This window comes from Mesoplodon densirostris, chromosome 8, assembly GCF_025265405.1.
Source record: "Mesoplodon densirostris isolate mMesDen1 chromosome 8, mMesDen1 primary haplotype, whole genome shotgun sequence".
NCBI lineage: Eukaryota > Metazoa > Chordata > Mammalia > Artiodactyla > Ziphiidae > Mesoplodon > Mesoplodon densirostris.
Genome location: NC_082668.1, coordinates 92,270,677 through 92,298,577, shown reverse-complemented (window position 1 = coordinate 92,298,577; position 27,901 = coordinate 92,270,677). Strand labels below are relative to the sequence as shown.

General features: G+C 36.6%; 1 protein-coding gene across 1 annotated transcript in view; it reads left to right on the top strand.

Moving 5' to 3' along the window:
* The window catches only part of OLA1 (Obg like ATPase 1), a 168,659-nt gene extending 161,213 nt beyond the window's left edge, over nt 1–7,446 (top strand). The window contains exons 8-11 of the mRNA XM_060106347.1: nt 534–674; nt 1,366–1,462; nt 3,505–3,627; nt 6,932–7,446. Coding sequence (XP_059962330.1) covers nt 534–674; nt 1,366–1,462; nt 3,505–3,627; nt 6,932–7,033 — 463 coding nt within the window. The 3' untranslated portion in view covers nt 7,034–7,446. The remainder of the gene's footprint in view (nt 1–533; nt 675–1,365; nt 1,463–3,504; nt 3,628–6,931) is intronic.
* The last annotated feature ends 20,455 nt before the right edge of the window (nt 7,447–27,901 follow it).

The window sequence follows — 27,901 nt, the reverse complement described above, 5'->3', positions numbered from 1 at the left end:
TAGCAAAAATCTCCCTCAAAACCAGTGACAACTGTAAAGTCTTGTTAGTCCAAGAAGGAACTGAACCAGGCATATAGATATCTGGGTGGAACAAATTATTTATTTGTCAGAGCTCTTCGAAATTAGCTGACACTTTTAGGTGTGATTCCTATAAATATAGAACTTTGTGTTTTTGCTTTTTAAAAATATACTTTGTAAAAGAAGGAAAATAATAAATCATAACATTGAGGTTTTCAAGGTCACAGTTGTTAATGCTGAGCAAATTTAGTGTAACTGTAAAAAGTTTTAAAATATTTGTATTAGTTCCTATAGATAATGTGTTAAAGTAAAACTAGATTACAGTAAAATATTATGGCGTATACCTGAAGCAATTGCTGCCTGTTAATGCCTTGACCTTGGAAAGCTATACACAAAAAGATGGCATCATAAAACTGTGCAATTCTTATGAATATGTATGTGCTACTTGATAATAATGAATGTGGTACAGTCATGCATGCACTACAAGATAATGTTGTGCCCTTTTTTGTCTACAGGTTGATAAAAATTAAAGAGTGGGTGGACAAGTATGACCCAGGTGCCTTGGTCATTCCTTTTAGTGGGGCCTTGGAACTCAAGTTGCAAGAATTGAGTGCTGAGGAGAGACAGAAGTATCTGGAAGCGAACATGACACAAAGGTTAATTAGCATTCATTTTCCCTACACTTTATTATCAACTATTTCCTTGCAGTAATTTAATTGCTTGCGCTGATAGAATAATAAATGACAGAGTAATTACCATTATAAAGAGGGAATCTTTTCCTTTCTTTACCATGAGACAGAGTGAAAAGATTTATTTTAAATTAAGTTTTTAACTGTCATCTGTCATCTCCGTACAGTGTTTTAATTATAACATAGGTATTAGTTATGTATATTTTTGAGAAGGAATGATCGCCAAAACTCTTTCGTCATGTTCAGTGGGGGAGGGGAAAGGGTGAATCAGTTGCCTTAATTTTTTCTGAGTAACAGTAATATATTGTTTAAACATCGGATTTCAATCAAATAATTTTGCTTTCATGACCCACGTCCTGGAAATAATTGATATTGGAGGAAAATAATCATAGAATGGGTAGATCAAATTTTTCTCTTTTTTTTATAATAAACAATTCAAAATGATATGTTCAGACTAGTACAATTAAAACCAATTTTAAAAGGGATTTTTTAGGAATAGTTATGTGCTTTCTGACTTCTTCAAGTGTATTATAAAAGATGAATGGTCATTTACTGTTATCTCTAACATTTTCTGCTTGAAATGAATAATTTTAGCTTTGTACTGATCTCTGGCACAATCAACCTATATGTTGAGTGAATTTGTTACATTTTATTTCAGCGCTTTGCCAAAGATCATTAAGGCTGGGTTTGCAGCACTCCAACTAGAATACTTTTTCACTGCAGGCCCAGATGAAGTGCGTGCATGGACCATCAGGGTAAGATTCATACTTATTCATCAGCTATATCCAGTTCCACACTATTGAATTCAGATTGATATCACTGACTTTGAAGTTTGTCATGGTGGCGGTTAGCTAGTCATTACAGATGAGGTTTTTGTCCAGGATAACTTTAATTATTTGTGAGCTGCTGAACAGTGAAAGTGGAGCGGCATTGATTGAGGCAGGTAACAATTGATTCTGCCTATTACATAGTCTGAATTTCTTCATCCTGTAGAATCTGTCTACCCTCCTCCTGTGGTCAGAGATAAGACACACCAGTATTGTGCTTGCTTAATCTGTGTGACTGGGTTTGTCTGCAGTGAAATTGATGTTGCTTTTCATTTTGTATTCGCTAAGTTTGTTTGGGTTGCGGGTGGTTCTTTCCTCCTTTGCTTTGCTCGGATTACATTTTCAGCAATAAAAGCAATATGACATCATTATGCTCTTCATAGATACACAGTTGGGCTCAAAGAGCTAAACTCAATGTGCAATAATTCATGGCTTTTTAAATTTGAATTCATAAAAGTAGTGTTTATTTTTGCAGTGTTTTATATTCAATCTTCTTTAATAATGTGATATGTATTTTAAATATTGATGTATAACTGATTACCAACAGAAAGAATGACTAATTTATTCCCAGAGGACAATAGAAACTGAACTGTAATGGCTTGCTTTTAAATGAAAATATATTGTAATATGGTAGTTACTGTTGAAAAATATTTTGAAATATATGTAATCCGAAATAGTGTTACAGAATATAAAAATAATGTCAGAACTTTTAGAAATACTCAGTGTCTTATTCATTCTTTTATTATCCTTTTTTAATGTATGCTACATGATAAATTTTAGGGCTGCTTTGATTTCTGTTTTCACTGACTACCTTAATTTATTGTTACATCTATTTTGATTTAAGATGGATAGGAACATGGAGTCAGTTGAACATAATGTTAAATGCGTTTTGTGAATGTGAGTTTCACTTTTCTTTGATATCCTCTTTCCTTTGTAAAAAAATGTTTGATTGACTTATAACTAAGGTCCTTTTATATAGACTTACAAAATAATGTCAAAGCAAATCCAAGTTGGTAAACAAATTGCCAGGGTTTATTTTTACTATATATTTTAAAGCCTTAAAACTTCCAAACTTAAGTATGTACAGCAGGAAAGATAACATATTCTGGGCTTGAAAATATGAAAGCTGGTTTATTTTAAGACTGATTGTAAGTATCCATGATTTAATGTGCTAAGATATTTAGTCAGGTAAGCATCAGTGAGTAGCCATATTAACCCAATACATCTTTTATTGTAAAAACTGTGCTTTATAGTGTCAGACTCCTTACCACTTTAACATGCTTTATTAAGCAGCCTTTAGGTCACCATTATTTCTCAAATTTCTTTCCATGGTTGTGTGTGTCTGGAATGTATGTCCTGGTAATTTAACATATGGGGTAATTATAAGACATTTCTCTTCCTATATCAACTTGAATTTTCCTTTATGATGGTTAGGGTGTATTATGTAAAGTGTTCAAAATTCTATTAAAATGTTTTGAGGATTTTAAAATTATTTGCTGAACATATATTGTATGATTTCTTGGAAATGTCTTAAAAATATCCCTTTATATATTGATTTTTATATGTTCTTTAGATGAGCTGACATTTTCAAGGCTTTTTATCTTTTTGAAACCTTTGATAATTCAACTTGAAAGCTATTTAAAATCCTTACTTTTTTCCACTGTAAAGAATAGAAAATCGAAATGAAACCTACGCTGAAACCAGACCACTGCATCTAAATCGATAAATCTGTGGATGACTATTAGGAAAAACAAAGCTACGCTTCTTTAATATCTACTGATCTGTCTGTGCTGAATCTGCTGCACAGATAGTGCCCAGTGTTGAAAATGTTCTAATTGTATATCTGACATCTTAACTGATATTAAACTAAGTTTAAGTTGAGCCCAACAGCAGATCAGAGAAAAGAAACTCTACGCTTTCAATCAGTCATCTTAAATGCAATTAGTTTTCTCTGGTCTTTCTATTCAAAGAAAGGGACGAAGGCTCCTCAAGCTGCAGGAAAGATTCACACAGATTTTGAAAAAGGATTCATTATGGCTGAAGTAATGAAATACGAAGATTTTAAAGAGGAAGGTTCTGAAAATGCGGTCAAGGTAAGGAATTATTTTCTAGTTTCACACTTTATAATTTTTGCTAATATGAAGATACTCAGGATTAAAATGAATAACTGTCTTTTAAACTGTGTGTCAGCGTTAGTTTTACTATCAACTGATTGAAGAGCTGTAGATGTTTACATGCTTTTTAGACAATTTTTTAAATGTGTAAATTGTCAGTAATTTTGTGGTGTTTTTCTAAAACAAAAAAAAATTTTAAAGCTAGCTTTAAGTAGTTATAAATAATTTCAAAGAATTTGTTCACTGATGACCAATGAAAAATTATACTTATTATATTTGAATATGTGAAATAGAAGTAGTATGTATATATTTAACATTAATTCAAAGAAAGTAATATAAATTCAGTTAAATAAATCTGTTCTTGCTGAACTTCATGGTTGTACGTTTAAAGATCTTTGGGAACTTGATTTGCTTTCTCAACACTAGAGGGCAGGTCCAAAATTGTGCTTTATTTTAGCTAATTAAGTATAATTTGATTTGCATCCACTAATAGTGAAGCTGTGTTATACATGAGTAATAAATGATTTCTTTTAATGTAACTTCTGTTGCAGACTTGATTTTGTTTGACTTTATTAGGTTTACTTAGCAAAGTCCAGGGGATATGTCATCTCTAATCAATAAATAGATAGGTCAAGGGATTAAACTAACATCGTAAGAAGACTTCTTTATCATTAACTTAATTTGTTATTTGAAGACTACTGTAGAAAACGTTAAAGAATTTAAAGAGGTCTCCTGTGTTTACTATTTCATAATTTCAAAGGAATGCAAAAAAGTTTATTTCAAGTTTAGTTTATTTTCACTGTTATCATTGGAAAGATCATACTGAACAGCAGGACTATAATAGAATTGTTGGAACCCCAGGAAGAGAAGGGAAAAATCTTGGTATAATTGGTTCAATGTGGAATGAGAGCTATTTTGTTTTTTAAAAAGGAATGAAAGAAGTTACAATGTACAACTAAACAAAGTCATTAACTTTCCAATAGTGTCATCTGCGTCGATAGATACATATGCAAATATAGTGTATTAAGATTGGACTTTGTCAGAAATACTAATTAGACTTGAAAAATCTCAGATTATTTTTCAACATGCTACATGATGCTGGCATATATTTTTTTCATATAGATGATTAAAATAAGGATATTTTTCTATTACTAGAATTCAGAAATCAGATGCTTCTTTTTTATACTCTCAGGGGATAAGTCTGTTTTACCAACCCTTAATAGATGTCTATGTTGTAATAAACTTGAAGATATATAAATTGTGAATACTTCCTTTAACAATACAGAGAAAATTTTTAATATACAATAAAATAATATTGCCTACTTGTAGAAATGCTTAACACTAACTGGGAGCTTTTATACAATAAACTGGAAAAGATTGACCTCTGGCTTTTCAGCTTAGAATACCATTATGTATTTTATGTGGTTTTTAATCTCCAAAACTAATATTTCAAAATTTGAACTCCAAATAAAATGAAGCATTTATGAATTTCTTTTATTCAACAAATACCTACTTACACATTATCAAGTAGATTTTAGGTTTGAGAGCAAGATTGTGTATATGTGTATGTATGTATATGTATTTTGAACACCAGTACAGCATAACTAATTTAATGCCAGTGTTGTGAACTATATACTGAATAGCTCTGTGTGGGCTTTGTAGTCTACAGGGATATCACATTATTAGCAATCATATCTGCTTAGGCAAAGCTGGCTTCTACAGATGGCTGCTTTCAAGTGCAAATGAACTGGTTAGACGTGTCTTGTTTAATACATACTCAAGATTCACAAATGGGTATTGATTTTTTTTTTCAACCAGTGTTTCTGATAGCAGTGGAAATGGATTAAATGGTCTCTAGAGAATTTAAAGGAACACTGTCACCTTTAATTAGTAGTAAACTTGAGTGATAACAAAGTATATAAACTTACATTAATATGTCATGTCAATATGTATTTGATTTAAATTGTCTATATAGTTTTATAACATTGGACTTTAGATTCTCAAAACAAGTAGCATATGGCCTTCCATACATCACAACTTTACAAAAATCACATGTGTGTGTGTATGCCTTTTAGAATGTTAGGGTATATTGGCTTTTTAAAAATTAGCTTCATTTTCAAAAGCACTTATTATTAGTAGGTGTTTTTTTATATGTGGTCTAGATAATTGAAATATGCTTACTAGGGCTCTATGACCTGGTTTGTTGATTTTAACCTCAGATGTATGATCTTTCTTAGTCTTGTTTCTAATTAGTATAATTGCATTTGACTTTGAACATTCTTATCAATATCTTTGAAGGGAAGTACTAATCTTGTTGGGCAAAGGTTTCATGTTCTCAGTAAATTCCAACAGAAGTAAAATACTTTTGAGAATTTTTTCCAAAAGATCCTCAAGTCCTCAATGTTGAGTGGTCAGTGTGGGGTCATGTGGGATTGGGTTGGTTGTGTGCAGTGTTAAGTGTGAATATGTAGATGTTGAAGAGCCTGTTGTGCTGAGGATGAAGTGTGTGTGCTGTGCCACGGGGTGAACCTGGGTCTCTGTAACTGCCGCTTGTTTATGTTAGAATTACCGGAGGATTGCTGTCTTGATCTACATGCCAGCGGGTGGAATCAGTTGCTTTGCTGACTAATTTACAAGTGGAAAGTATATCTGTCTTTGCAGTTCCAACCTATTAGAGTCTGCTTATAACTAGGGCCATTAGTCAGTATACTTCTTTGTGTTCAATTCTAGTACACACCACTATGTATTGTCATTGTCAAGATCAAATTAAAAACTACAAAGAAATAATTTAAAATCTGTACATGACAATTGATAATGGTTTTCCTTGTAGCAAGCTGTCTTTCTGGCATCACCAGTATCACCAAAGAATTTCTTTAAGCAAATAAAGCAGCTTTAACCTAGTTATAAAATCTTTTTTCCTGCCTGGTTTGATCTGTTTGTTACAGTGACTTGCCGGATGTTTGCAGACACATCAGAAATGTACCATAAACAGCATGTAATGAAACTTAATGATATTGGTATAATTACATTTATGTACCAACAATTTAGTGGAGAATACATTATGATTATGTATGTATGGAAAATCTAGTGCTGCCCAAATCAGGAGTACTTTACTCCTCTCCAAGTCTAGTCTTGAACTTGTGTGCCTTCCTGTATTTCTTTTTTTTTTTTCTTTAACATAACATGACCCGGGAAGTATAATACTTTTTGTGTGTGCTCCTACCATTTACCTTATATATTTAATTGTAAAAAAACTCATTTCCTCTGTGTTTCCTGTTTACAGGCTGCTGGAAAGTACAGACAACAAGGCAGAAATTATATTGTTGAAGATGGAGATATTATCTTCTTCAAATTTAATACACCTCAGCAACCGAAGAAGAAATAAATTTTAGCCATCACTCAGATAAACGTACAACTTCCAAGAGGCATATACTTTTTTTTAAATTAAAATTTCTGAAAACTGAAAGGGCAAATAAAGTTGGGGGGATGGGAATCTTCTACAAACAGAATTATTTTTATTTGTTTTAAAATTAAAATACTGCGTACCTCCAATGAAATGCAAGTTCACTAAATGTGAACAGCTTTGCTTTTCACGTGATTAAGACCCTACTCCAAATTGTAGAAGCTTTTCAGAAACCATATTACTCTCATGATACTTCATTAATCTCCATCATGTATGCCAAGCCTGACATATTTGACAGTGAGGACAATGTGGCTTGCTCCTTTTTGAATCTACAGATAATGCATGTTTTACAGTACTCCAGATGTCTACACTCAATAAAACATTTGACAAAACCAGCCTTGGTGTGTTTGGGGATGTCTGTATTGACTGACTGTGGTGTGCTGAATGCGATACGGCACCTGGCGGTTGCTGATTACAGAATTTTAAGGCGTGTGTATGACACAGTAACTAGCTTGTGGGGCAGCTGCAATTGTATCTTAGAAGTGGGTCTTTCATAGGAATCAGAAGAATAGTATACCAGGGATTTGTCTCAAGATAGTTAATTAATTTGTAGATGGACATTTATAAAAAGATGATGGTAATGATATTACAGAGGATATAACATAGGTGACTTGACCAAAAAGAAAATAATGCTGGAAAAAAATTCTGCTTCAAAAATCAAAGGATTTTTTTTGTTGTTCCTCTGGTTCTGACCATACTGAATAGAATGTTCATTTTTAATCATTCCTTTGAAATTATGAAATTATTGTGAAAACTAACCCTTTCATATCTGGTGGGTTATATTTTTGTTTCAATTCAGTAGTGAGTGTAAAAAGTTCATTACTAAAAAGGTTAGACCTTGAAAATTACAAAACTTTTAAAATACTTGCTTTTAAAATATGTTAAGACCAGTTGAAATTTTAGTATGTATAAGTTAAGCACTTTCTAAGATTGTAGCAGAAAGTTCTGAAAGAAAATAATGATAAAATAGTTATCTGGAGATCATTTGCCACTTAGCCGCCTTCTTTTATGATGACAGTCTTAGAGTTTCCTCCTCCCTGAGCCCTCCCTTTCTCTCTCATTTCGCACTCCTGCAAGACTGCCCTTGTCCCCATCCATGGCCCTTTTGTGCTCCTCTGTGATCCGAAGACCATTGCAGTGGAGTGCAGACTCCCACCTAGGCCAGCCGTTGCCTCTCTACTGTGTTACTTTGTTACAGTAAAGATAAGGAAGTTTTAAAACACACACACATAAATTTAACATTGAAAGTTACTTAATGTAGCACAAAAAGCAAGAAAAGAAATGATTTTAAAGGCAATTTGCTATACAGAGGAAAGGTTGTTTAAAGAGGATTCAGTTGAGTAATGAATACAGTTTAGAAGCTCTTTAGTGAGTATGTTGTTTTTGAGAATCAAATAGTGATATTCTTTTGCTAACATAAAAATTAGTAAACTTCATCAGGGAAATAAGAATAAAATGAAGTGAAAAGTTGTTTTTTTATTTTTATTTTTTAAGAGCTAAGTAAAACATAAATGAAACTCAGGTACAGGTGTAGTTAACCAAGTTTGCAGTGAAAATTCCTGTTATATTTCTGTACTGGAGGAATGTAGAGATTAGTGGCTTGTTAGGGGTGTCAGCAGTATAAGAAAAAAGCCAATCTCTTGCTTTTGAGTCCTTTCCAAAGTAAATTGCATAGACTTCTTAAAGAAGTTTGGAATCTCATTAAAAAGCCTTTAAGATTGTGTAATTTTACTTTCTCTAATTTCTTTTTTTTTTTTTTTTTTCTTTTTGCGGTATGCGGGCCTCTCACTGTTGTGGCCTCTCCCGTTGCGGAGCACAGGCTCCGGATGCGCAGGCCCAGCGGCCATGGCTCACGGGCCCAGCCGCTCCGCGGCATATGGGATCCTCCCAGACCGGGGCACGAACCCGTATCCCCTGCATCGGCAGGCGGACTCTTAACCACTGCGCCACCAGGGAGGCCCCTACTTTCTCTAATTTCTAATGTGATAATTGCATATTGCAGAACAGAACCATTAATAAGAGAAAGGAATTAGTTTTGAGGTAACTGCCTTTATTAGGGACTGAAGTTAAATGCTAAAGATGTTTAATTTGGTTAGAAGTTCTGTAACAGTCTATATATGTGTACAAATTTGTATATCAACAAAAGTTGAGAATTCCAAGAACTTTTGCATATAGATAACTGGGTATATGCCTATATCTTCATGTTTTCCCTCCTTTAATATTAGTGATAGTTAATGTATTTTTAGGATAATAAATGAACATTTTTTCACCTAGCTGTAGATCCATCTTAATCAGATTTTTAGTTAAGAGAAATTTGATTTGAAGAAAGTCCGTGATAGCATTTTAGTTTAGTTTTATCATATTACCTTCATAACTTCACTTTGGGCATGGCTCAGGTCAGAACCCCCAGAAAAGCCCAAATGCTTTTATCGTTAACATATTTGTGTGAAGCTTCTGTTTACTTATAATCTGCCAGCCCCATTTGGAGAGTAAATTTTCTAACTCGTGATTAATCAGTTTTCCTGCATCAAAATCCAGATTGATGTTTATCTCTAGTTGTCTCTTAGTATTATTTTCTCAAAGCTCCTTTGTAACATCTCTGTCCCCTCTGATTCAAAGAGTCAGAGACAGAAAATCTCTTCATTTCCTGTCCCTTATATTTTTCTGATTAGTCTACACGTAATGGTCTTTTTTACTTTGCCAGAGACTTCAGAAATGTTGGTTCTAACAGCACAGAACATTAGCTTGGAAAACTGATCTCATTTTAAGCTTGTAAAAATACACTATTGTGATAGAATAAAAGAGCTAGGCTTGACTTTTGAGTGACTTTCTTTGTCTCCAAACTAATTTGGGGCCTCATGTAAAAACTGACAGTTCTTGGTTTGCCTTCATGGTCTGTGAATATCCTGAGCCCCTTGTAAATTAGTATCTCAGTGGAAAGCCCCATGATGCAATTAGGAGGTATAAAAAAGAGGGGACTCACTTGACCACCATCACCCCCACAACCCCGCCCCACCCCACCCCACCCCAGGTAGCACTTACAGAGTTCTCAAACCACCTATCTGATCTGGTCCTTGGCTTTACATGTCTAGGAACTTGATTTTTTTAAACTCAGCTGATGCTGTATGTGACATTTTCCAAATTCTGTGAGTCTAATTTATAAACTAGAATGCCAATTTCTTTCGTTTACAGTAAAAGATGTTCCAGATATATAAATAAGAAATGGTAGTGAAGGCCCATACTCAGGAGGCCAGGGTTTGACTCCTGACGACACCACTTCCTAGTTGTGTGACCTCAGGTAAGTTACCAGACTACTCTGAGCCTGTTTCTTCTGCTATAGAATGGGGATAATGGACCACCCTCATGGGGTTTTTGTGAGGATTAAGTGAATTTATATATGTATAAGCATACCTCAGAGATATTGCGGGTTTCAGACCACTGCAATAAAGCTAATATCTCAGGAAAGCGAGTCATACAAATTTTTCATTTCCCAGTGCATATAAAAGTTGTTTACATTATACTGTAGTCTATTAAGTGCAGTAGCATTACGTCTGAAAAACCAATGTACATACACCTTAATTTAAAAATACTTTATTGCTAAAAAATGCTAACCATCATCTGGGCCTTCAGTAAGTTGTAATATTTTGCAGTAGTAACATCAAAGATCACTCATTACAGATCACCATAATAAATATAATAATGAAAAAGTTTGATATATTGCAAGAATTACCAAAATGTGACACAATTTCTAAAAAACACAGTATCTGTAAACCACAATAAAGTGAGATATGCCCATAAAATGCTAAAACTGCTTAGTAACTAATAAGTACTTAGTCAATGTTAGCAATTCTTTTAATTTATATTCTTTTAACTTATATTTGGAGTGGTTCCTTCTAGCATCTGTATCCATTCACGAGGCAAAACTATAGAATGAACAGTAAATTGCTTGGTGAACGTAAAATTACAAGAGAGAAATGTAAGTGTTCATTAGGAAGTCACTTCCAGGACTTCTAGTGGTTGTCCCCAATTGAGGATACTTCTGTCTACTTGATCATTAGGTCATTTTATTAGTCCTGCCTCTGTGTGGTCACAGTAAAAAGATGGGCACAAATAATTATGGTATTTCTTCTAAAGACACATAAAAATGGGAGATAATAGGGGGATTTACTCTTTTAGCATCATAGACCTCCAAGCTCTAGGGTGTGCAACAGAGTTCTTAATGAAACATGAAAATAACTCAAAGTCACATGAGTTGGAATGCTCAGATCCAGCTGTTCCTTTGACTTATGCTTCCCATCCCAGAGTGTGGCTTATTTTGATACCATTCCAGGGGAGCACTTCTATATCTGCTTTCTTATATGGATAGCAGAGTTGCTTTCATGCTTTGGCAAGCAACCAAGGAGGGAAGAACCTGTCATAAGGGGCCTGTGTATGTGGCTTGCATTTGAGGGCCCACAGAGTCCATCCAGTAAGGTCAGAGCAGTATCTTGCCACAGGAGTGGGGGAGAGAAGGGTAAATAGTGATATGTTCAGTTCAGGTAAATAGTGATATGTTGCACTCTCCTTCTGGTCTTCATGTAAATTACATTTTTTTCTGGTGAAATAAACCATCTTGGTTGCCTTAGAGTATAAGGAGTAGATCACATCTTCAGTTAATTAAGTTTCAATCACATTTTCCTAGTTGTCTTAATATTGTTTTATAAAACACTTTACTCTCCAGATCATGACTATAAACTATTTGTTTGAAAAAGGTTATTTGCCGATTATTTCATCCATCCTATGTTGATTTTACCCTGAGAAAATGACATTATACGAGAGTATGCTAGTTTTCTACCAGAATGCATTCTTCTTTCTTCATAGTTTAAATAGAGTATAGCTGGACACCTGGCTGTCCTGCTGCAGACTCTGTGCAGCTAGATGTAGGTTCCATGACTAAGTTCTTGTCAGTGGAATGTGAATGAAGGCCTTAAACCTTGAATATGTGCTCCCCTCAGGAGCTACTTTCCTTCCAGGGAACCCATTGTTAATAATGCAAACAAGGACATCATGTTAGGGGACAGCGGAGCAACAGTATCACAGAAACCTGCATGTCTGAAGGACTCTGGCGAGCAGGGCACCCAGGAACCTGACCGCTTCCCTTGGGACTGGTATGTGAAAGAGAAACTGCAGGGTTCTTGAAGCTACTGTATTTGAGCTACCATATTTCTGTTGTAGCAGCCTAGCTTTTTACCCTAGCAGATACAGACATTTTCTGTTCTTGTCTCCATTATACCTTCTTTGGAGTTTATACCTTCTGTGTTACGAGTGCAGCTTTTATTGGGTGGAAAGAGCTAATCCAATCTGGATCAGGTACCACTTCCACTGCGTCCGCAAATTACTCCTGTCTTACATTCTTCACATGTATAATGAAGATCATAGACTAAATGGCCTAGTATGAAAGGACTAAAGAGCGTTCCAGATATACAATAGCCACACAATAAATGTAAATTCCATATTGTTCCCTTTAACATCACCCAAAAGTAAGCGCTCCTAATAGGTCCAATCCTTATGTTACCACACTCAAGAAAACTATAGAGCATGTTTTTCTGGGGTTAATTAAATACCTGTGCTGTAGAAGAAATATTAATATTTTAACATTGCTAAAGAATATTCCGAAAGAGGAAATAGTTAAATTGAGGGATAAATGTTGACATTTTGCTAATAACATGCCAGGACCTCATATAAATCATTGAATTCCGAGACTGAAAATGTCATTTCTTGCTTAACTTAACCTATCCTATAAGTAAGAAGTAACTGAGGGGACCTCCATAGTGCTCCAGTGGTTAAGACTCCGTGCTCCCAATGCAGGGGACCCAGGTTCGATTCCTGGTCAGGGAACTAGATCCTGCATGCTGCAGCTAAGACCCAGCCCAGCCAAATAAATAAATAAATATTTAAAAAAAGAAAAAAGTGAGGAGCAGAAAGATTAAGGTTAACCATAATGACAAGTCATAAAATAATAAACTGTTGCAAAGATTAATTTATAAAGTTGTTATTTGGAAGTTGAAATTAATTTTCACACGGAAAATGGTTATTACATTTTCAGAGTAGCCACAAAATCCTATTCAACACAGTGTAACTGAAATACTGTAGAGGGTTTTGGAGAGCCAAGGGAAAAGAAAGGGTAAGGAAATCCAAACATCTCAACTTGGCAATTGAGGCCATTGATGATCTGGCCACAGCCTATTTCTCCCTCATTATTCCTTCTTTTGGTAAAGGCACAAGGAAATTAAATCCCTTAACCAATTACACAGCTCATTATTTTTTCTCTGTCCAAAAAAAAAAAGATGATTGTTCATAATTTTTAAACCAGTACAGTAGAGCATTATTTGCATTGAATGACCCATTTTGGCCTTAATGAATAGAAACAAGTTTGGGAGGGTAGAATGAAAATCCTGCCAGCCTGAATCATATAAACGCAAAAGGTTTCAGCAATCCATGATTTTCCCATTAATCCAGCCTAGGATATCCACGAGCGGTTTCTAAAAATAAATAAATGATTAGGGATGAGTAGAGATGAGAGAATACCCAACAGACCCTTGTGAAGCCTCTATTTATTCACCTTACCCTCTTCTTCAAATTATTGTTACCATGAGAATCATAAAGGAGTATTTATCCTAAAGAAGTGAAGAATGTGGAAATTTAAAGAAAAAAAGGCAGTTTAAGAAGTATTCTACTTGGGACTTCCCTGGTGGTCCAGTGGTTAAGACTCAGCGCTTCCACTGCAGGGGGCCCAGGTTCAATCCCTGGTCAGAGAACTAAGATCCTGCATGCACCACACAGCAAAAAAAAAAAAAAAGTATCCTATTCAGTGAAAATGTGCTGTCCCTCTCTACTTGCTAAGGTGGAGGACATGCTCTGTGCTTTTATCTGGGAAACAGTTACTCAGATGTACATATATGTAAATTTTCATCCAGCTGTACAGTCAAGGCTTGAGTGCTTTACTGTATATAAGTTATACCTCAATTTTAAAAAGAAAAGAAAAGAAACGCATCCCTCAATTAAATGATTGGGTGGTACAGCCCTTATGCCCAAAGTGCAATATTGAGTGTTCGTAAAGTGCTTATATACTTAAAATTTTAAAAAATGTTGGCTAGTGATAATATCAGTATATAAACCACAGACCAAAAAAGTTTGTTAATGCTTAAGATGGACACATTTCACAATTGAACAGGAGGTATTATTTCAGAAACTATGATAAAAGACTCATTCCCACAGATGAGAAGGTAAATTATTTTCTGTGGTCAAAAGAATTGAAATCCATATCAGCTGTAATAAGATTCAATTATAATAGCAAAAACAATTGGAACAATTTAAATATTCATCAATATAGGAAAATGGTGAAATGAACTATAATACATGCATAGAAAAGACTACCTTCAGCCATTAAAAAGAATAAAGTACATTAATATGAGCAGCATAGAAAGATTTCTTATTCATTTTGCTTTGTGAAAAAATAAGTTGCAGAACAATATGCATAGTATGGTCACAGAGGTACCCTCAGTTAACTGTTTGGTGTGTATCCTTCCAAATAGTTATTGTTATACTTACATATATGTATACATCTACATATGTTTTTACATAAATGGGATTATAATCATTATGCAATGTTTTCACTTAAATAACAATTAAAGATTTGAAGGCAATGTAAAAATGCATCTAGAATTACATCATATCTGAAAACTTTCATGTATTCCTTTAAGCCAAGACTTGAAGAATGAAAAGTATGCAGCCATCAAAACAAGTAGGGTACAAGATTCCCAGGCAGAAGGAACAGCAAATGCAGAGGTTGTGAGGCAGGAAAGGACCTGGTGTTTTGGAGGAACAGGAGGCTGGAGTGGCTAAAGTGTAATAAGTAAAAGGTTCTTGGTTATGCAGGACCTTGCATGCATGAGAAAGTTCTGGCATCTTATTCTGACTTAAATAGATAATCATTAAAGAGTTTTAAACAAGAGAGACATGCAATCTGATTCATATTTTTAAAAATCACCTGGGACAGCTACATGAAAAGAATGAAATTAGAATCCTCCCTAACACCATACACAAAAATAAACTCAAAATGGATTAAAGACCTGAATGCAAGGCCAGACACTATAAAACTCTTGAGGAAAACATAGGCAGAACACTCTTTGACATAAATCACAGCAAGATCTTTGACCCACCTCCTAGAGTAATGAAGATAAAAACAGAAATAAACAAATAGGACCTAATTAAACTTAAAAGCTTTTGCAATGCAAAGGAAACCATAAGCAAGATGAAAAGACAACCCTCAAAATGGGAGAAAATATTTGCAAATGAAGCAACTGACAAAGGATTAATCTCCAAAATATACAAACAGCTCATGCAGCTCAATATCAAAAAAACAACCCAATCAAAAAATGGGCAGGAGACCTAAATAGACATTTCTACAAAGAAGACAATACGGATGGCTAACAAACACATGAAAAGATGCTCCACATCACTAATTTTTAGAGAAATGCAAACCAAAACTACAATGAGGGACTTCCCTGGTGATCCCGTGGTTAAGAATCCACCTTCCAATGCAGAGGACATGGGTTCAATCCCTGGTGAGGGAACTAAGATCCCACATGCCACAGAGCAACTAAGCCTGTGTGCTGCAACTACTGAGCCTGCACGCTCTGGCCCGTGCGCTACAACTAGAGAGAAGCCTGCGTGCTGCAACTAGAGAAGCCCGCACACCACAACGAGGAGCCCATGCACCACAATGAAAGATCCCACATGCCTCAGCGAGGATCCTGTGTGCCGCAACTAAGACCCAACGCAGCCAAAAAAATAAAGAAAATAAGTTTTAAATATGTTAAAAAAAAATCAACCTAAAAATTACTAATAAGATGGTTTCAACTTTTTCTCTCATACTGTTTTCAAAATTTGAAGTGTATTTTATACCTACAACACTTCAATTTAAACCTGCCACATTTCCAGTGTTCAGCAGCCACATGTGCCTTAGTGGCTACTGTAGTGGATAGCGCAGGTCTAGGGCTTTACCCTTCCTCCTAAGGAATTTAGCCAAAACTCTCATCCCCAACTGATTTCAACAGAGCACATAAAAACCCACTTTGCTCAAAGTGGTTGTGTTTTCATTTAAGGCTGAATATAAAAAGTATATGATAAATCTTCATTCCTGCTTTTTTTTTTTCTTTTTTTTTGAAGAAAAGAGGGTGAGGGGGCTCACTGACTGTAGAGGATACATGAGAGATCAGTTATAAGAGGTACCAATGAGGTTGACTCTAGACTTGAACTATGAAGAAATGGAGAGACGTAACTTGATTCGACCTGCTTACTGGAGGAAGAGTTCACAAGACGTACTGATGGAATGGATGAGAGATGGGGAGGGAAGAATCAAGAATGACTCCTAGGTTTTTAGCCTGAGCAGGTAGATGCATGATGGTGCCACTTCCTGAGATGGGAAGGACCTGGGGGAGGAGCAGGTATGGGATGTGTAGGGGGCATGGGGATCAAGAATCTGTTTTGAATGTAGGTGACACTGCCGAACTTGAAGACTCACTATAAAGCTACCGTGATCAAAACAGTGTGATATTGGTGAACGAATAGACAAATAGATGAATGAAACAGAATGGAGAGCACAGAATAAATACAGTCAACTGACCATTGACAAAGGAGCCAAGGCAATACAATGGAGCAAAGATTTTCAACATATTTTCAAACAAATGATGCTGGAACCAGTGACGGCCACATACAAAAAATGGATCCCTACACAGAAGTATACCCTTCACAAAAAGTAATTCAAAATGGATCACAGACCTAAATGTAAAATGCAAAACTAAAAATGCTAGAAGATAACATGGGAGAAAATCTAGATCACCTTGGATACGGTGATGACTTTTTAGATACAACACCAAAGGTAATCCATAAAAGAAAGAATTGATAAGCTGGACTGCATTAAAATTTAAAACTTATGCTCTGTAAAAGACACTGTCAAGAGAATAAGAAGACAAGCCACAGACTGGGAGAAAATATTTGCAGAAGACATATCTGATAAAGAACTGTTACCCAAAACATAAAAAGAACTCTTAAAACTCAACAATAAGAAAAACAGCCCAATTAAAAAATGTTTTAAAGGTAGGTTCAAGATGGGTAGATATGAAGTTGGCCACTAGCTACAAGTATCTGAAGCTCAGAAGAAAGTTTGCGGCAGCAGATATATAAATTTAGAGCCATCACTATATGGTTGGCATTTAAAGCCTGGGGACTAGAGTAAATCACCCAGATTACAGAGAGTGTATAGAAAGAGAGGAGGAAAGGACCAAGAATGAGTCTGGTCAGAGGTCAAGGAAAGGCGTAGAGATTAGCAAAACAGACTCGAAGAAGCGACTAATGAGGTAGGAAACAAAACAAGGGGGTATGGTCAGAGCAGCCAGGAGAAGGCAGAGTTCCAAAAGAAAGCAAATGCTGCTGAGCCGTTGAAAAAAATGCTGGTTGACAAGTTGTTTCATTTGAAAGCAAGTTTGAATTACTCTTTTGAGAAGTTTTTCCACAAAGGAGACAAGAGAAACGGGGTAGAGGCTGGAGGGTTTTTTGGTTGGTTGGTTGTTGGTAGGTTTTTTCGTTTTGTTTTGTTTTTGTGTGATGGAAAATGCTAGAGCATGTCTGGATGTTGATAGGTATGCTCCTGGAGAGGAGAGTTTGAGGCTGATGAGGTAAGAGAGAAAGCAGAGGACAGAAGAAGTGTAGTTTTGAGAAGCTATGGGGTGGGAGGGTTCCATCTGGAACCCAGGTGGAAGGACTGGCCCTTGGTAGATGCAGGCATGCTTCTTCCACTGGCATAGAAGAGAAGACAGAACATGAGTAGAGATGTAGCTTGTTTTCCCAGTAATGTTTGAATCAAAGCCATAGCAGAGGGTATGTGAAGAGAGTAGGTTTGAAGGGTTAGTAGACGCTTTTCCACTGCTCTCTTCAACTTGCCTTTTTGCTTTTGTTTCTTTTTTTTTTTAAACCAAGTTTCCATGAGCTAGCACAGAATCCTGGAAGCCTCCATTTATTAACCTTTTATTTACTGGATTGTGACGTGGAGGAGCACTTGGGGTTTGAGTCGACTTTAGAAGGATTCCAGTATCAGCGGGGACAGTGTACCAGCTGAGTGTCAGTCCAGGGGGAATGGGTACCTTCTCACTCCTTGTGAGCCTGCTCTTTACCTTGTTCCAGGAAATAGAAAATACCAGCATTTAAGGTAATCTCTCATGAGGCTCTGCATTTTATCTTTCTATGTTTGTGGTAAAATTCCTCACTTCTTTCTCTTGTGAGGCCTGCCCAGTCTGAGCAGTTTCTGTTTAGGGTACTACCCTCTTCAAAAAAGTTTGTCTCAGTAGAGAAGACCAGTCGCAGCTGCTGCTACAGTGATATAAATGAGGGTGTGGGGAGTGTACAGTTCATAGCCTTTCATTTCAGTCCTTTGAAATCTCATGACAGTGCAGACCAGAGAGCACCCGTTGGACTTTTGTGACTCTTGCCTGAGTGGATTAACTAACCCTGTTTACTAATATCTTTCAGCCCCCTCTTGAAGACCCTCATCTTTAGAATCCACTGCTCTCATTACTTTGAACAAAGCCTCCAGTTTGCTGCTCTTCTGATCACAGCATGAGAGCAAGCATATTTGCTTTGGTCAAATTTTGTGTGTAAGTGACTTCAGCCATTTGGCTTATTGTATTTGTATCATTTGGGGGTGAATTCCAGGGACCTCAGGACATCATTCCTGTTTTTACTTGAAAATAGATGTAATGAAGAACTGTATTAGATTTGGCCAAGTTTTATTTCCGAGGAAGGAGGCTGTCTTGTGGTTTTACTCATCCAAAGGTACATCTGATGTCTGGTTTGACTAACATCTTTGTTTAGTTTAAACAGTGTAACAAAGGAAAGATCTATTTCCTTTCTTATGCATGCCTTGAATAGTGATGACCAGCTCAGGCATTGGGACCAAAGTCCCACCTTTTACCTGCTAATGCCTTCAAATATCACAAACACTGTTGATTATTTACCTGTAACCATCTCTCATACCCAGCATACCCCCTTTTCCTTGCAACAAAATCTTTTTTTTTAAACATCTTTATTGGAGTATAATTGCTTTACAGTGGTGTGTTGCAACAAAATCTTAATTTTGTTCAACAGAGAGTAAGTGTGCCTAGCTCCAGGAAGTGCATTATTATTGGTCTAAATTCACCATGTAATCTCTTTTCTCCTCTGCCAGGGTTAGGGATAGGCAGGTGATCCAGTTCTGGCCTGTGAAATGTAAAGAAGTCTGGGGAGGGGCTTGGCAGAGCTTTGGGGGAAAAATTCCTCCCTGATGAAAAGAGGGAGACAAGAAGACGTTGTCCCTCTCTTTTCTTTCCTGCTACCAGGGACTTGGGGTGAATTCCAGGGCCCTCTATACATCGTTCCTTTGTGATTTGAAAATCGATTTAGTAAAGAACTGTGTTTGGAGTTGTGGAAAAGGAAAGCCAAGAGATGGGCAAAGAAGCATCCCTAACTGTTAGCCAGTCTTGGGTCAGCCTCCCTCCAGATTCTTGTTTTGTGCAAGAATTAAATGCTCTCATTGTTTAAGCCACTTTTAGTTGAGTATTCTGTTACTTGCTGCTAAAAGCCTTCAGATACATCTGACTTCACAGAACTTACTATGCTTCACAGAGCATCTTTAACACTCTTTATCCTGACTGAACAAAAACAATTCCCCATGTTCTACTTGGCTGTTAAACCATGGTTCCTGAGTAGCTTATTAAATATAGTTGAAGATCCAAGAGTATTATAAAAAGCAAAGTGTTTTAATTCTTCTGATTTTTCTAATGTACTTTGGCCAAGTGGAATAATATAAATAAAATGATTTTTCATTAACTGGTCTATAGAAAAGAGAATGTCAGTATTCCCAAATAGCCATTTTTGAGTTTTCTTTTTTTTTCTCAGTGTAATCACTATATATTTTTTGTTTTATTTTTATTGGTGTATAGTTGTTTCACAGTGTTGTGTTAGTTTCTACTGTACAGCAAGAGACAAATGGATAAAGAAGATATGGTACATATATACAATGGAATATTTCTCAGCCATAGAAAGGAACAAAACTGGGTCATTTGTAGAGACATGGATGGACCTAGAGACTGTCATACAGAGTGAAGTAAGTCAGAGAAAAACAAATATCGTATATTACGCATATATATGGAATCTAGAAAAATGGTACAGATGAACCTGTTTGCAAGGCAGAAATAGAGACACAGACGTAGAGAACAAACGTATGGACACCAAGGGGGGAAAGGAGGGGTGGGATGGATTGGGAGATTGGGATTGACATATATACGCTAACTAATATGTATAAAATAGAGTTTTCTTCTTTAAAGTGTTTTTCAGGCTTTCTGGTTCAGAATTTGAGTTATTTTTATTTTTATTTATTTATTTTTTTAATTTTGGCTGCGTTGGGTCTTCATTGCTGCACGCGGGCTTTCTCTAGTTGGGGCGAGCGGGGGCTACTCTTTGTTGCGGTGTGCAGGCTCCTCATTGTGGTGGCTTCTCTTGTTGTGGAGCACAGGCTCTAGGCGCACAGGCTTCAGTAGTTGTGGCATACGAGCTCAGTAGTTCTGGCTTGTGGGCTCTAGAGTGCAGGCTCAGTAGTTGTGGCACATGGGCTTAGTTGCTCCGTGGCATGTGGGATCTTCCCAGCCCAGGGATTGAACCCATGTCCCCTGCATTGATAGGCGGATTCTTAACCACTGTGCCACCAGGGAAGCCAGAATTTGAGTTCTTAACTGAGCCAGGCTTTGTAAATTATTGGAAATCAAACATAAACAGCCTCTGCTATTGCCTAAGGCAGTCACTATGGGTTTTTTTTATTATTATTATTGCTATAAAAGCTCACCTGTGTTATTAAAACCCCAAATATTCTTTATCCTTTATGGCTTGGCATTTTTTAACCTATTTGTCCATAACTTTAGCACTTTATCCACTTTTTATTACTAGAGACTTAAATTTGTTCTGCATTTAATATTCTTATCACAGTTTTTCTCCTTTCCAATCCATTCATATCTTTATACCTTTTGTCCCTGAAAATGTGGGAATATGGCCAAATCTCATTTTGGGGACGGCTGGGTCAAATCGAAGATGATGATACTGTCATTTATAATTAACTACCAGAAGTACATCTCCAGTTTACCAGGTTTTCTGTTTTCCATATCTTTAACTGAGAGTGCCATTAAGGTGTTTGGGTTAAAACCAGCTCCAGGAAATTGACATTTTGTAATAAACAAAAACAGTCATAAACTAACATTTCTCAGAGCCTGAAACAAACCATGCAACAAGCCTGGAGGGAATAAGCACAATCTTCTCTTCATTCAGAGTTTTAGCTTTTATGTTGGCCAAGTCAGATTTAGTTACTGACAGTAGGTACAAGCTTCTTTGCTAACTAAATGAATTGGGGTGAAAGTGGGGGAGAGGGGAGGGAAGAGTGACAAAACTACAGTGACCAAGTTAGGACATAAGTGCTTCCAGTAAACTCAGTCAGTGAAGAATTTGTAGGCCAATGCGCATTTCCACAAGCGGTTTGTGGAACTTATTTTCAAATTCCATGTAGAGTGCTGATTGCATCAAGCAAGATGAATAATTTATCTCCTGCATCACTGGAGCAATGACTGTAAACTTGTTCATTAAATTCAACAAGCATGTATGAGCCAGGCTTGTGCCAGCTAGTAAGGACTATCACCCTTTTGAAACCTAGGCCCATGGAGGAGGGATTTTAAGGTTGTCTTGATTGTACCCACAGGATTTTAATTTATGGAGATGACTGAGAGGCTAATGCCATTGAAAGAAGATTGTGATTATTTACATTTCCCAAGAGAAGGGAGCTTGCCATACCATGCAGGGCCTCACCGGGAAGCACCAGGTTTGGTCAGAAGGCAGAAGAAGCAAAGGGAAAACATGGCCCAGACTTTTATTGTTTTCCCCGGGAAAGGCAAGGCAAGGCAGGGAAAACAGCTTAGGATTGGCTAGTTTAAATAATGTTGGCAACCTCTGGGCTATAGAGATGATGTCTAGTTTTGTGCTACCTAGCTCTGGTGATTAGGGGAGAGGAATGTTGGGTTGGTGTGTGAGAGTTAAATAAAGGAGGTGGTTGGGAGTGTGGACTCATGGTTGGTTAGAGGCCTTGTAATATGATTTTTGTGCATCCACAAAAGCTAGCTCACAGGGGAGATGTCAACAATGGTGGCCATCAGTTTGGCCCTGTGAATAATGAATGCCAACTAGACAAATATCGAATCTAAGAAAACACAGAACAGAAATCCACATGATCAGGAAGTCTCAGTGCAAATCAATCCTCTTACATAAAAACATAATTTAGAAACTATACTACGTATGGACAAGCACATGGGAAACCAACCACATAGCTATTGCAGGTTTTAATTATAAAAATGTGCAGTAAAGAATTTGGCCTTGCCCAAAGAGAGATCTGGCCTTTGCCCTCAGCTTACGGGATTAATCTGTGTCATATCTGATAGGACTGTCTTTGTGTAGGGCCCACGATGGCCACACTGGATTGTAGCGTGGGGACTGGACTCTCCAGAAAAACTAGCTGTAATTTAAGGTGGGGCTTAGGTCACACAGTATCAACCTACAGGCTGAGTTCAGCCATGTGGGCAGGGCACTCAATCATGCCTACATAGTGAAACCCCAATAAAAACTGGACACTGATGCTCAGGTGAACTTCCCCAGTGGGCAGTACTCCATGCATACATGTAGATGCCAGGAGGGAAATGTATCCTTACTCCACGGGACAGGATGATGGAAGCTGCACATCTGGAACCCTCCCAGACTCTGCCCAACGTCTCTCTTCCTTTGATTTTAATGTCTCCTTTCCCAGTAATAAACCATAGCCATAAATATAAAACCTTTCAGTGAGTTCTGGAGCCCTTCTAGTGATTTATCAAACTTGAGGGTGGTCTTGGGAATCCCTCCCCGCCAAACATGCAGTTGGTATTAGAAGGGAAGGCAGTCTTGGGAACTGGGACCTCAAACTTTGCAGTTTGTCTAACTCCAGGCAAAAAGTATTAACGTATACACATGCACTGTACATAAAGAAATAAAATTTAAAAGTAAAGAAGGTATTAATTTAAAACATGGAAGGTTTTCCTCCCCTCTCTGGCTTCACCAGTCCCAGTTCTCCAGAGAATCCCACTTGAACTGTTTCTTTCTGGTTTATCTTTCTAGACATTTTCTGCACAAATATAAACATATATACATACTTTATTATTCTTTTAATCATAAATGAAATTGTGCTCTATAGACAATTCTGAAATTTCCTTTTATCCCTTCTGTTTCACGAATAGTCTTTGTGTCAACACATCTGGACCTACCCCTGTGCTTTTGGATGGCTGAATGGTGTTTATATGGCTGTACCATCATAAGAAGGGAACCAACTGTCAGGGTTCCTGTGAGTCACATGATTTCACACACGTAGAGCTCTTAGAAGAGTACTAACACAAAACAAGCAAGCATTCCATATATTATCATTTATTTGTTTATTCAGCCTGCCCTCTGTTGGGTACATTGCTATTTCTAGCAATGTACCTATTTTCCCATTATTTCTAACAAGGCCAGAATGAATTTCCTTGAGCTTGTACTTATACATTCACATCTGGGATAAATTTCTAGGAATGGAATTGGTATGCCAAAGGCTATATGCATTTAACATTTTGCTAGGTGTTGTCAAATTGCTGTCTAAAATGGTTTTACCAATTTACATTCCAACCCCTGGCCTGTGATCTGCCTGATTCCCCTTACTTCCAATTACTGAGCATTATCCAACTTTTTAGTCTTTATCAACCTGATAGGCTTTTAAAAATTGCATCTCCTTTCAGTTTAGTTTGCATTTCTTTAATTATTGTGAGGCTGGGTATCTTTTTCTTTTATATTTATGCATTTATGTTATATTTATAGTACTTTTTTCTTCCAGCTGCTTAATTCATGTGCTTTAATTTTCTGTTTGATTTAAGCAAACTTCCCATGCCATTTGAAACTACTATTTTGAATAAGACTCAGGCAAAATGAAAAGATACCAAGATGCTTTCCCAGGCAGCATTCCACACCATCATGACTTCCACTATGGTTTTAAACTTCTTTAAAAAAAAAAAAAAAAAGCTAAGCTAAATGAAAAACAATATACTGGAAAGAAGTACTTATTGCCACTGGTTGATTGAAGGGCATTTGCTTATTTGTTTATTCCTTTCAACTAAATAGAACTCATTCCCTTTAATTCAGCTTATTTCCATTTCTCCAACATGGAAACCAACCCACCAAGAACTGAATCTTTTTATTTTTTAACTTAAGCCAACCTAATAAATAAATATTCTATTATTTCTCACCCAACGTAAAAGGTGATAGAGAGCAAACTGGTAACAACTTTTGTGTGTATTGGTATGTTTTTTGCACTTTTCATAAGAGTGAATTACTTTTCTAAAAACAGGTTGACTTGGAGGATGGTGGAGTAGAAGGACATGTTCTCACCTCCTCTTTTAAGAGCACTGAAATCACAACTAACTGCTGAACACCCATCGACAGGAAGACACTGGAACCCACAAAAAAGATACCCCAAAGACGAAGAAGAAGCTGCAATGAGATGGTAAGAGGGGCACAATCATGATAAAATCAAGTCCCATATTTGAAGAGATAGTAGCTGAAAACTTCCCTAACATGGGAAAGGAAACAGTCAACCAAGTCCAAGAAGCGCAGAGTCCCAGGCTGGATAAACCCAAGGAGGAATATGCTGAGACACATAGTAATCAAATTAACAAAAGTTAAAGACAAAGAAAAAAATATTAAAAGCAACAAGGGAAAAATGACAAATAACATACAAGGGAACTCCCATAAGGTTATTGGCTGATTTCTCAGCAGAAACTCTGCAAGCCAGAAGGGAGTGGCACGATATATTTAAAGTGATGAAAGGGAAGAAACTACAACCAAGAATACTCTACCGAGAAAGGCTCTCATTTAGATTTGATGGAGAAATCAAAAGCTTTAGAGACAAGTAAAAGCTGAGAGAATTCAGCACCACCAGACCAGATTTGCAACAAAAGCTAAAAGAACTCCTCTAGGCAGGAAAGAGACTAGCAACTTAAACAAACAAACAAAACCAAAAAAACAAAAAACCTTGTACACGTACAGACTGTTATATCAAAACCTCATGGGAACAGCAAACCCCAAAACTACAAAAGAAACACACAAAAGAAAAAGCAACCCAAACACAACACTAAAGATGATCATCAAGTCACAAGAGAAGAGAACAAACAAGGAAGGGAAGAAAAAAGACCTACAAAAACAAAACAATTAAGAAAATGACAATAAGAAGACAGATATCGATAATTACCTTAAATGTAGATGGATTAAATGCACCAGCCAAAAGACATAGACTGGCAGAGTGGATACAAAAACAATACTCGAATATATGCTGTGTACAAGAGCCCCACCTCAGACCCAGGGACACATACAGACTGAAAGTGAGGGGATGGAAGAAGCTATTCCATGCAAATGGAAATCAAAAGAAAGCTGGAGTAGCAATATTCATATCAGACAAAATAGATTTTAAAATAAAGACTGGTATAAGAGACAAAGAAGGACATTACATAATGATCAAGGGATCAATCCAAGAAGAAGATACAACAATTGTAAATATATGTGCACCCAACATAGGAGCACCTATAACAATAATAGTGGGGGACTTTAACACCCCATCTTTATCAATGGACAGATCATCCAGACAAAATCAATAAGGAAACACAGGCCTTAAATGACACATTAGACCAGATGGACTTAATTGATATTTATAGAGCATTCCATCCAAAAGCAACAGAATACTTTCTTCTCAAGTGCACACAGAACATTCTCCAGGATTGACCACATGCTGGGCCACAAGGTGAGCCTTGGTAAATTTAAGAAAAATAATTTTTTTCACATCTTTATTGGAGTATAAATGCTTTACAATGTTGTGTTAGTTTCTGCTGTACAACAAAGGGAATCAGTTATATGTATACATATATCCCCATATCCCCTCCCTCTTGAGCCTCCCTCCAATGCTCCCTATCCTATCCCTCTAGGTTGTCACAAAGCATTGAGTTGAACTCCCTGTGCTATGCAGCAGCTTCCCACTACCCATCCATTTTACATTTGATAGTGTATATATGTCACTGCTACTCTCTCACTTCATCCCAGCTTTCCCTACCCTTCCTGTGCCCTCAGGTCCATTCTCTACGTCTGCATCTTTATTCCTGCCCCGCCACAAGGTTCGTCAGTACCGCTTTTTAAAAATTCCATATATATGTGTTAGCATACGGTATTTGTTTTTCTCTTTCTGACTTACTTCACTCTGTATGACAGATTCTAGGTCCATCCACCTCACGACAAATAACTCAATTTCGTTCCATTTTATGGCTCAGTAATACTCCATTGTATATATGTGCCACGTCTTCTTTATCCATTCATCTCTTGATGGGCATTTAGGTTGCTTCCATGTCCTGGCTATTGTAAGTAGTGCTACAATGAGTATTGTGGTACATGTATCTTTTTGAATTATGGTTTTCTCAGGGTATATGCCCAGTAGTGGGATTGCTGGGTCATATGGTAGTTCTATTTTTAGTTTTTAAGGAACCTCCATACTGTTCTCCATAGTGGCTGTATCAATTTACATTCCCACCAACAGTGCAAGAGGGTTCCCTTTTCACCACACCCTCTCCAGGATTTATTATTTCTAGATTTTTTGATGATGGCTATTCTGACCAGTGTGAGGTGACACATTGTGGTTTTGATTTACATTTCTCTAATGATTAGTGATGTTGAGCATTTTTTCAGGTATTCGTTGACATCTGTATGTCTTCCTTGGAGAAATGTCTATTTAGGTCTTCCACCCATTTTGGTGTTCAGTTGTTTGTATTTGTGATATTGAGCTGCATGTGTGGCTTGTATATTTTGGAGATTACTCCTTTGTCAGTTGCTTAATTTGCAAATTTTTTCTCCCATTCTGAGGGTTGTCTTTTCATCTTGTTTATGGTTTCCTTTGCTGTGCAAAAGCTTTTAAGTTTCATTAGGTCCCATTAGGTCCCATTTGTTTATTTTTGTTTTTATTTCCCTTACTCTAGGAGGTAGGTAAAAAAGGATCTTGCTGTGATTTATGTCATAGAGTGATGCCTATGTTTTCCTCTAAGAGTTTTATAGTGTCTGGACTTACATTTAGGTCTTTAATCCATTTTGAGTTTATTGTTGTGTATGGTGTTAGGGAGTGTTCTAATTTCATTCTTTTACATGTATCTGTCCATTTTTCCCAGCACCACTTATTGAAGAGGCTGTCTTTTCTCCATTGTATATTCTTGCCTCTTTGTTTAAAAAAAAAGGTGACCATAGGTGCATGGGTTTATCTCTGGACTTTCTGTCCTGTTCCATTGATCTGTATTTCTATTTTTGTGCCATTACCATACTGTTTTCATTATTATAGCTATGTAGTATAGTCTGAAGTTAGGGAGCCTGATTCCTCCATCTCCGTCTTTCTTTCTCAAGATTGTTTTGGCTATTTGGGGTCTTTTGTGTTTCCATACAAATTGTAAAATTTCTTGTCCTAGTTCTGTGAAAAATGCCATTGGTATTTGATAGGGATGGCATTGAACCTGTAGATTGCTTTGGTTAGTATAGTCATTTTCACAATATTGATTCTTCTAATCCAGGAGCATGGTATAACTCTCCATCTGTTTGTGTTAT